The 12,049-nt window shown below is 37.3% G+C and overlaps 1 protein-coding gene across 1 annotated transcript; it reads left to right on the plus strand.

The window, feature by feature from the left end:
- Positions 1–9,621: 9,621 nt before the first annotated feature.
- On the plus strand, positions 9,622–11,556 carry LOC131060004 (amino acid transporter AVT3A). The gene has a single exon (XM_057993083.2). It carries the CDS (start codon positions 9,897–9,899, stop codon positions 11,169–11,171), a length of 1,275 nt encoding a protein of 424 aa, XP_057849066.1. The 5' UTR covers positions 9,622–9,896; the 3' UTR covers positions 11,172–11,556.
- Positions 11,557–12,049: the final 493 nt, after the last annotated feature.

Below are 12,049 nucleotides of genomic sequence, written 5' to 3' on the forward strand. Positions count from 1 at the left end.
ATACCTTATTTTCATTTGCATATATTTTTGTCTATCTTTATTTATATTGACCATTATTGCACCCATCCCCATACATTCACTATCCACCTCAATTGACCAGTTTAATGTCTCGAGTCAATCTCACAGCCATAGATCTTACCCCTAAAATTTTAAAATTCAAATTTATATTTGATTGTATGGTTTATTATGTTGTCCTTGTATTTAAAGATATTTAGTTGCATTTGTTCCATATGCTATAAATATTATTCATTTGAAATTGAGTAAGTATTTGCATTCAAGGTGTATGCTAAGAACAATTGCTTTTAAATATGAAAAAGAACCTTGATCTGCATAATCATCATAGGGCATTCACACATTCAAACCTTCTTGTCTTTAATCATTCACGCAATCGTAAAGTTGGTTTTTTTTAGAGTTGACCTAAGAGAACATATACTTTAACAATCTAACAACCCTCTAAAGGTATTTTAAAATATTGATATTTCTCAAACAAAAGTAGACAACAATGAATCAAGGTAACCAAGAATTATTAGCACACATTGTACCAATATGTGACCAAAGACTAAATCCAAACCCATAGAAACATCCCAAACTTGCTAGAGCATAGAGACTATCCCAATCCAAGGAATTGTACAAACTATTTCCAACCCCAAGGCATTCAAATTTAAGTGTCGCGTCATTTTTTTCATCTTCTAATTTTGAGCTTGTAGCATCCTAAAATTGCGACACTTACAATTTCGACTGCATTTCGGTCTTCACGATGGCGACGCAACACGCAACCTGAATGGAGACCCCGAAACCTGATTATGACACTGAAAACTGCATTTTCTTGCACCCTGGCCTGAACCTCCTTTGCACCCTGCTGTCCCGGGAGGTGGGACCAGAGCGCCCAGCGCCCTGGTCCTTCAGGACCAGGGCGCCCAGCGCCCTGGTCCCTGGGTCCTATTTTGGGCCCGGTCTCTTTTGGACTTCGGGTCTTTATGTTTGCAAATTGGAAAATTATCTTTCCTGGACGGCCTAAGGTCGGGAAAATCAGTCTATCAGCCCTAAATGACAAGTATATAAACTACATTTTCCTCTCCCATTTGGGTAAGAAGGACATATGTGTACAAGCGTGGAAATTATACTCAAGCATTCAAGCATTCAAGCATTCTTTCAAGCAATTGATCATTTCAAGTCTCCATTCAAGGCTAAGTGTTGCATTCAAGACAAGGATTCAACCATTGAAGAGGAGATCACATACTACATACAACATACTACAACAACATACAACATCTATACCTTCGCACATAAGGATACAAACATCCTTAGAACAAGGTATTAGTACTTGTTTTACATACATTTACATTTACAGCACTTGCTCATTTCTTGGTTAATTCCAAAACCGGGGTTTGACCTAAAGGCAAACCCCTAATCCCTAACCCCCTAATCGTCTTCGCTTTTCTGTGTGTAGGTTGCAGGTACGCGGCTGAAATTGAAGATCTAGAATCCTTGTGCAGAGACGAACAGATCCCCCTTCGTTTCACAGATTTTTCGGAGGACCGTGGCGCTTGGGCGCCATCGTCCTAACAACTTTTGCTCAAATTTGCAGGACAGCGCCGTATCGACATTTTACTACTAATTCTAGGTCCGCAGCTTCATCCTATATCCCTAACTCAGTTTATAAGCGAATCTTTATCACTTTCTATGCATTCCTAGCTTAATTCTTCTATCAACATTCTTTACAAAAGAGGGTAGCCTTGCTGTCTTAACCCTTGAAACGCATTTAGCATCCAATCTTGCATTGCATGGGATTGGATCTTGTGGGTTTCAACCCCTCTTTTGAATGTAAAGTCTCTCCCCTAAGTGAAAACCATCAACCCTAGTGAATCTCCCTTCTCTCTCCTTGGAGTTGGAAGAGGGGAGAGCAACTAGGGTTCGATCACGATTTTCCGCTTTACATTTTGGTGAACCCGACGTGAACATCCTTTCTGATTATTCATAGTTAGATCTGAAAATTGGATTCCTTGATTACATTTCCATGTTTGATCTTTTGCAAAATTTTAGAGGTGATTGCATAAAAACCCTAAAATTTCTTTTTAGTAATTGAACTTGTGAAATATTTAATGGTTAATGCTTGTTTTAGATCTGCCCTTCTATTACAAATTATCAATTCAAATTTGTGCTTTAATTTTGAAAATTAAATGGTTAAGTGTCAAAACCCTAATTTTTGAAACCCTCTTGATTCAACCTTTGACTGATAATTTCACTGATCAAAACATCTCCAAATCAGCTGTAACTTTGGATTCCGCAATAAAATCACAATATCTTTCATCCCTGAAAATTTGGAAAAAAGTTGCGAGGACCGTGTGCACTCCGAGCGCCATCGTCCCCGACATTTTTTCCGAAATTTCGGGAGCTAGATCTTACTGTATTTTCCTGCTAAAATCCAGAATTTTGGCTGATTTTATCAATTTTAACACCTTCAAAATTAAAGTCAAAGTTGGTCTAGGGATTGCTTGGATTAACGCTTCTAATCATTCAAAAATCATTGAAACTGAAATTTTGTGTCAAAATTGTGTTCTTACTGTCCTAAATCTGAAAAGTGTGTTAATATTCATTAACAATTTCAATGCTTTATTTAAATTCTTGCAATTTGTGACTTTTGAAATTAAGTGCTTAATTACAACAACTTTAATTTCCGCTTTCAAAATTGAATTTTGCGTGAAATTGAGTCAATTTTTAAATTTCAAAATTTGCATTGCTCTTGACATTCCATCTAAAATCATAACATTCAAAATTTCAGTTTCCCTCTCTTTTTCAAAATTCAAATTTTTGCATTTTTCGACAATCTTGGTAGGGTTCAATTTCAAGATTGCAACTTTAATTTGGCCTATCTACAGATCATAAAATCACTCAATTTTTTTAGATTAGCTCTAAAATCATCATAACTTTCATCCCTGCAAATTTCGAAAAAAGTTGCTGGGACCGTGTGCACTCCGAAGCGCCACGGTCCCTGACATTTTTTCTGAAATTTCGGGAGATTGTCCTGATTGTATTTAACAGCTTAAATCCAGAAGATTGGCTGATTTTACTGAAAATTGCTACCTCTAAATTCAAAATCTTCTCTCTCTCTCTAGTGCATGAGTTTTACAACAATAAGTCCTACTTACACTATTCCCGTTAGACGAAGCCTTAGAATTAAGTCCTTCCAAGGTTTAATTACCGAGGAGATGGAACCTAATTTGAATGGCCTATTTAATGAGGACATGGGTAATTCCTCTAATCCTCTTAATGATGAAGAAGCTCTCCATGAGGTTTCTGTAGAACAACTTTCGAAATTGGATAATCAATTTGACGATTTTCGACAATGGATGCCTCAAGAATACCCTGATAGTCAAGCTCTTCCTTTAATTGAGGGTCTAAAACGTATGCTTCAAAGTGATAAGAATGGAATTGATATTTTGCGTGGTATTGCACACATTGTGGATTCAAATGTGATGCCTATGAAGAGTTGTGCTGAAAATTTGGGTTATACACAACCTCCTACTCAAGTCAATCATTCTATTCCTTTGATGACTTCTATTGCTAGCATACCTACCTTTACATCAAACATGATGGCTACTTCTACACAAGACATTCCTCCTGTGATCACCAGTCATGGGGGCAATCCCCCTTCTTCAATTAACCCTCTTCCTTCATTTAATCCGACTTCTTCATTCATTCCTTCAATGAGTGTTCCTATTATATCTCCACAAATGAACATGACGCAAGGGGGCAATTCATTTAACCATTCCATTCCTCCTTGTAGTGTTCCTCTTGTCCAATCATCTCCTATGACTGACTATCATAGGGTCCCACCACCTTACTCTCTACCTTCTTTCAATAACATAACACTTCCATCTCAATCTAACACATCTAATATGAATTCTTCGACTGAAGCGACCATTAACAATCTTGCACAAACTGTCTCTTCTTTACAGCAACAAATTGCCTCTATGAATCAATCTAAGTTTAGTGTGCCCACATTTGATGTTGCGAGCCCACTTTCTCTTGACATTGTTCGAGCTATCCCTCCTAAACATGTTGAAATCCCGCATTTGGAGCTTTATAATGGTAAGGGTGATCCTCTAACACATGTTAAGACCTTTCAAACAATATGTACTGATTTTGCTTATGACCAAAGGTTGCTTGCAAAACTGTTTACTAGAACATTAAGAGACAAAGCCCTACAATGGTATTACTCGTTGCCTTCTTATTCTATTACTTCTTTCGAACAACTTGCAAATTCTTTCATTCAACAATTTCAAAACAATATAAGTCCTAAAGTTACTTTGATTCATTTAATGCATTGTAAACAAGGTGTTAAAGAGAAAGTGACTGATTTCATTGGTAGATATAAGCATTTGTATGCTCAAATTTCTTTTCCAGTGCCTGACAATGATATTCAAAGAATCTTTATTTCTAATTTACAAAAAGATATTCGAGACAAACTTCTGTTTTCTGAGTTTACTTCTTTCCAACAGTTGTGTGCAACTCTTCACAATTATCAACTGACTGTGAGTCAAATGGAACAATCACATCCTATGGCTCCGAGTGATAAGGGTGATAGCAGTCAACAACCATTTGGGAAGTTTAAACCGAACAGAGATTCCATCAAATTCAATGAAAACATCATCAACAACAATGTGAATGCAACATCAGGTGTGCCTCCTATTTCTAAATTTTTGAAGAAAGAAAGAAAGTATACTCCTTTGAATCAATCATTGCATAGTATTATGAATAAGTTATTGGAACAAAATGTGCTTACTCTTCCTCCTATAAGACAAATTGATCCTGCAAAGATTACTTCACCTTATTTTGATAACAAAGCTTTTTGTCAATTCCATCGTCAGCCTGGGCATGATACTGAAAAATGTTTTTCTTTAAAGGGTAAAATTCAAGATTTGATTGATAATAATACTATCTCTGTTTCTGGAGTGAATGATAAAGGCAATACATTTGTAGCTCCTCCTAATCAAAATCTTCAGATTTTTACTAATCCATTACCTTCCCATACCTCTAATGCGATTGAGGCTAATGATTCCTCTCTCTCATCTGCTGGTCTTGTGTCTATGGCTCCGAATGTGATTAACTTTGTAGAGCAGCAAGAAAACCCTAAAGAACCTTCCATCACATTTGATTCCAGTGAAACCATTAGGGCACCTGATGGTCCTTTATACATAGTTGCAAAAGTCAAGAATACACCTTGCCATGGAGTGCTTATTGATCCTTCGTGCATGGTTAATGTTATTACTGAAGAATTTCTTTTTACTTTGCAATTGAATCAAGTGATATATGACAAAATAGATGTGGTTGTGAAACTATTTGATGCATTTTCTTCTCCTGCAATTGGTTCTATTACATTGCCTATTGAGGTCCATACCAAATCCCTTGATGTGAACTTTGCTATTATTCCATCTTCCGAACAATTTCGTGTGAAGCTTGGCTATCCTTGGCTATCTTCCATGAAGGCTATTGCTTCTCCTATTCATAAATGCTTGAAATTTCCCCATAATGGTGAAGTTGTTACTGTTAATCATAGTCTCTTTAAACCAGCTAAAAGAACTTCTAGCGTTCCTATTGATTACTTTTGGCCTAAACAATTCCAATCTCTTCCTCCGCGAAGTGATCATCTTTTCAAATCTTATCAAAAGTGGAAAATAGATATGATCCTATCTCTAAGTGAACCTAGAACACCTAAACTTGATATTCCTATCATTCTTGAGAAGGAAGTTCTTCCTTTGAAAGATAAAACTAATGTCTTTCCTCAAGAAGATTCCCAACCCATCCCTATGGATGTGACTATGTCTATGCCTAATAAACCTTCTAAAAGTAGACCTATACCTCCTCGTCATGATGGACTTGGTCTCCTTCCTAAACCAAATATTCCTCCTTTGTATGGAGCAGTCCCTCCTCCTTCTTTTTATAGAGAGAAGAGACCTTCTTCTTCTCCTATTATCCAGCCTAAGAGACCACAACCTAAACACCCAAGTGATAAGGATGAGAACATTCCTCCTCCTCAATCTTCTCCACTTCCTACTAAGACTAGACAAAATCGTTATGCACGTGAACGCCGACGAAAGCGTCGTCTTAGAGCTCAAGCAGCTGCTTCTCAAACTTTGCAATCTCCAAAAACACCTTCAACAAGCATTATTCCATTTTCTCCAAAATCTCCTAAACATAAGATGCATGATGGTCTTGATCTTGTGCGAATTAAAGACCCTATTTTTATAAATCTTGATGATGCTATAGATGAAAATGTTATTCATGATGAAAATGTTACTCCTTTTGCTTCTGATAGTGAATATGAACTTGTTGATATTGATAACCATTTATCTAACAAATTTTCTAAAGCACTTATCCTAGCTCCTAGACAAGAACAATGTGGCTCGGAACATGAACATAGCCCTTGTTTGGATCTTGTGATAGCTCCATCTGCTGTGTTGAATGTTCCTCCTCTAGCGTGTTCCCTACCTTCCCGAAACATTGATCAGCAAGATCGGGGGGTAGATGACGTGCTAGACTAGTTACATTAGCATAGCAGATTCTCTCCTCCTCTCTTGTGTTACTTCTTCTATATGTTATTCTCATTCTTCTATTTGTTGTCCTTGGTGTTGTCTACTTGAGGACGATGCAAAGCATTGAGATCTCTTTTGGTCTCTCTCATGTTGACTCAAAAGACACATGTGTTCCCTTCTTCTAGGTGACCTTCCTTGATTGGGGAATGAAGAACAATTATGCATACATACATATGATATACATGAATTATCATACAGCATACTGACCCCGAGGAAAGCGAAGTCACCTTGTGCTTTGTGTTTTGTGTCTATTATCCTTGGGTTTATCTCACACTTGGGGGCTAAATCCTTGCGATAACGTGCTCCTTTCCTTTCTCATTTCTTATGTGTATCACTACGTTAAAACAATCACCCCCGTTGAGGCGTGTGCGATCGCTTTAACGTAGGGGGGCATACACCCTGTCTATCCCTTCAGGATACATGAAAATTTCTTGGAGAACTCAGCTTTGCCTTGAAAATTTTCGGTATTTCTCTTGCATGACTCATAGTGAGGGAACCTTACTACTGACAGTCATGGTTCTCCCTCGTGATCTTCCCTTTTACTGTGTCAATCGAAGTCGTAAGATCCTTAGTCCACTGGGGGCTTGGTGTATCTTGCCTCCTTGACGTGGTGAAAGTCTTTCAATGTTGTTTCCTTGTACTTTACCGGAAGTATGAGCATACATACTCCCGCTAAAGTGGGGGCTAAATGTAGCGTCCTAAAATTGCAACACTTGCAATTTCGACTGCATTTCGGTCTTCACGATGGCAACGCAACACGCAACCTGAATGGAGACCCCGAAACCTGATTATGACACTGAAAACTGCATTTTCTTGCACCCTGGCCTGAACCTCCTTTGCACCCTGCTGTCCCGGGAGGTGGGACCAGAGCTCCCAGCGCCCTGGTCCCTGGGTCCTATTTTGGGCCCGGTCTCTTTTGGACTTCGGGTCTTTATGTTTGCAAATTGGAAAATTATCTTTCCTGGTCGGCCTAAGGTCGGGAAAATCAGTCTATCAGCCCTAAATGACAAGTATATAAACTACATTTTCCTCTCCCATTTGGGTAAGAAGGACATATGTGTACAAGTGTGGAAATTATACTCAAGCATTCAAGCATTCAAGCATTCCTTCAAGCAATTGATCATTTCAAGTCTCCATTCAAGGCTAAGTGTTGCATTCAAGACAAGGATTCAACCATTGAAGAGGAGATCACATACTACAACAACATACAACATCTATACCTTCGCACATAAGGATACAAACATCCTTAGAACAAGGTATTAGTACTTGTTTTACATACATTTACATTTACAGCACTTGCTCATTTCTTGGTTAATTCCAAAACCGAGGTTTGACCTAAAGGCAAACCCCTAATCCCTAACCCCCCAATCGTCTTCGCTTTTCTGTGTGTAGGTTGCAGGTACGCGGCTGAAATTGAAGATCTGGAATCCTTGTGCAGAGACGAACAGATCCCCCTTCGTTTCGCGGATTTTTCGGAGGACCGTGGTGCTTGGACGCCATCGTCCCGACAACTTTTGCTCAAATTTGCAGGACAGCTCCGTATCGACATTTTACTGCTAATTCCAGGTCCGCAGCTTCATCCTATATCCCTAACTCAGTTTATAAGCGAATCTTTATCACTTTCTATGCATTCCTAGCTTAATTCTTCTATCAACATTCTTTACAAAAGAGGGTAGCCTTGCTGTCTTAACCCTTGAAACGCATTTAGCATCCAATCTTGCATTGCGTGGGATTGGATCTTGTGGGTTTCAACCCCTCTTTTGAATGTAAAGTCTCTCCCCTAAGTGAAAACCATCAACCCTAGTGAATCTCCCTTCTCTCTCCTTGGAGTTGGAAGAGGGGAGAGCAACTAGGGTTCGATCGCGATTTTTCGCTTTACAGAGCTAAGTACCATTATTTTTTAAATTATCATTTAATATTTTACTACTCTTAATATCACCCCACTACTCTATTATCTAGATTAATTTGTGTGCTAATTATTTATATTAATTAATTAATTTAGAACACATTTAAGAAAGCTTTACTTTTCTATACACTACAAAAATAATCCTTCTATTTTAAGGTTAATCCCATGCTGTGATGTTTAAGTGATGGTGTTGTTGTGGCCATTAAGGTTCAAACCCCAACCACGCCATTGGGATCATAGACTTGTACCTTCATTGATCAAACTTGCTTGTGGGTTAGAAACTCAATGTTAATGCTACTAGCGCTCATACCTAAATGGGCATTCATTATGGGCCCGGGTAAAATTCCTAGTCACCTATCACAAAAAATAAAAATAATAACCCTTCTATTTTGATGAAACACTTTTAAAAAAACATTGTATTTTCTTATCTTTTTCATGTTCACTTTTTAATCATGTGGATGTGGTTGAAATGAAGTAGAAAATTTCTACAGAGTACCCTAAAGTGCCATACAAAAAATAAAAATAATAACCCTTCTATTTTGATGAAACACTTTTTTTAAAAATCTTCTTATTTTCTTGTCTTTTTCATGTTCACTTTTTAATCATGTGGATGTGGTTGAAATGATGTAGAGTTGTTTTACATCTTGTAGGGGAGAGGGCTCTAAAGAGCCACACATACACCAATAATCAATATGATGTTACACAAGTAAAAATATTCTTCTTTTTAATTTTGTTCTATTATTTGTAAAGTTAATCATTAGTACTCATTATGTTTGTATCTAAAAAATTAAAGATGTTACACGAGAAATTCTTCTCTTTTTAGTTTTGTTCTATTATTTGTAGAGTTAATCATTAGTATTCATTATATTTGTATCTAAAAAATTAAAAATATCTATCATAAATCACATCAAAGAAATAATCAATCATAATGTTAAATAAAGCAAATGTGAATAAATGCCATTATGTATAGGTTTCCCTTTAACTTTTTTATATATTTTACAACAACTTAACAAAGATGTGGCTAATATGACTGCATCATTAATATCCAAAACATTGCTTCTAATCCACCTAGAAACATTTCTCAAATAAATTTAACTTTACAATTTTAATAATTTGACAAAGATTTAAAAAATGAAAGGCTCGTAAAATTTAGAAGTTGCACAAATAACCGGTATAGGATCGAAAACCATTAATTTTGCAACTTTAGTAATTCAACCTCGTGCCAAAAAATGGAGCCGAGATTCTGTATTTTTGCACACGACTCTTCAGAGTGGCGTGGACAACGTGGATTTTAAGAAAAATTCAGCAGAGGGCTACCTAATTGTATAAACAAGAATCAAAAGATAAATCTACAGATTTGAAGGAGGCAGAAAATTGAAGAATAAATAGTAATAATGGCATGGGAGAAGGGAACAAGTTCGGCTCGCGAGAACACTCCGCTATTACCAAACCAGTTAAAGTCGGAGCCTCTGTCTTCTTCTTCTAAATCTTTTGGCAATATATTGATCGCGATTGTTGGCGCAGGCGTTCTTGGATTGCCCTATACTTTCATGAAAACTGGATGGCTTGCAGGAATCATCATTTTGGGTATTGTTGCAGGCCTTACATATTACTGCATGATGCTACTGGTATGGACCAAAAGAAAGCTCGAGAAAGAGGGCTTTGTAAAAATCGGCAGCTTTGGCGATGTGGGTTTCATCGTAAGTGGGCCAATTGGGAAGGGCATGGTAGATTCCATGATTGTTCTTAGCCAGGCAGGGTTCTGCGTAAGTTATTTCATTTTTGTTGCCAATACTTTGTCTTCCCTCTTCTTCAGGAATGAGGAGAACGAGCATTATTTGTATGGGTCTAAGATACTGGGTTTGGAGGCAAGCAAGCTCTTCATTTGGGCTGTTTTACCTTTTCAATTGGGCCTCAATGCGATTCGAACGCTGACCCACTTGGCTCCTTTCAGCATTTTTGCGGATGTTGTGGAGATTTTGGCAATGGTGGTTTTAATGATTGAGGATGTGGTGACCTATGTGAGGAATATGCCCTATTTGGAGGCTTTTACTAATTTCAGCATAATCCCTTATGGAGTTGGAGTGGCGGTTTATGCTTTTGAAGGGATTGGAATGGTTTTGCCACTTGAGACTGTGACAGATCAGAAGCACAGGTTCGGTGGTATACTTGGTCTTGCTTTGATTTTTATTACTGCTGTCTATGGGGCTTTTGGGCTGTTGGGTTACCTTGCATTTGGGAGTGAGACCAAGGACATCATTACGTTGAATTTTGGAAAGAATTTGCTGACTGATTTAGTTCAGGTTGCATTATCCATCAATCTTTTCTTTTCATTACCTTTGATGATGAATCCTGTCCATGAGATTGTAGAAAGCAGGTTGAATGGAGGCCAGTATTCTTTTCCTCTGAGGGCTCTGTCAGTGTCCTTGACAAGTCTAGTAGCTTTTTTCGTGCCGAATTTTTCAGATTTCCTGTCACTTGTAGGCAGCAGCGTCTGTTCTGTTCTAGGCTTTGTATTGCCTGCTATCTTTCACTTGCTTGCTTGTAGGAGGGATTGCTCTTTGGTTCAGATCTGCGTGGACATCTTAATTATCTTTTTCGGCGTTGTTTTTGGTGTTGCTGGAACGATTTCATCTGTCAAACAAATTTTCTTTGCAGATGTGGTATAAACCCTTCAATATGGGTACTTGTATTCTGTGCTTAGGCTTTCACAATCAGTTTATGTAGGATATAGATCAACTTCATTATCAGCAGCTGTACTATATGTGTTGTATGTATCATCCAATTCTTTCATTTGCAATCAATCATCTTATTGGCAAGTAATAGGCAAGGAAGAAATATGGAAAGCTTTCAGGTCTTTTCTCAGTGGCAAGTAACAGGCAAGGAAGAAATCTGGGAAGTTCTCAGGTCTTTTCCTAGTGCTGTATCTTGATATTCATCAAGATTGCAGTAATAGCAATGGAAAAATTATGTATATCCATGGAACCATGGAATCAATTGTGTTTATCCCAAAATAACATAAAAAAAATTTAGTGAATGCATCATTTTGATTTATACGGTTGTTTTTAATTTAGAATGAAGTTTCTTAAAAATTTAAAACTTGCTTGCAATAGTGGGAATTGGCTTGTACCTTTTTCTCTGAGAATTTAGTTTGTTGGATGGAATGCAGCACAGTTAAAAAACACATTCTTCGGAAAAATAGTAGACTAGTTAATAACTGATGGAAAGTAGAATTCATCTGGGAATTTACATGGAACTTACATTATATTTCCATTGCCCAATTGGTTAAAGAATATGGTTAAAAAAGACACAATATTTTATACATAACAGTGGACTGATTTAATTGTTGTAACAGAACATTAAATTTGCATTTTTTTTGAACTCTTACAGCAGGACATCGAGTCGTAAAAGTGTTGTTGAGGTATAACATAAATATTCTCTTGGGAATTTTGAGGCCATTTGAAATTTCCTGGCTGCATTGGAGGGGTTAACAGCCAATTTGATTTTCCTTTTTGAAGTCACTTATTGTTTTGTAATTTTACTAATA

The sequence above is a fragment of the Cryptomeria japonica genome, chromosome 8, assembly GCF_030272615.1.
Source record: "Cryptomeria japonica chromosome 8, Sugi_1.0, whole genome shotgun sequence".
Lineage (NCBI taxonomy): Eukaryota > Viridiplantae > Streptophyta > Pinopsida > Cupressales > Cupressaceae > Cryptomeria > Cryptomeria japonica.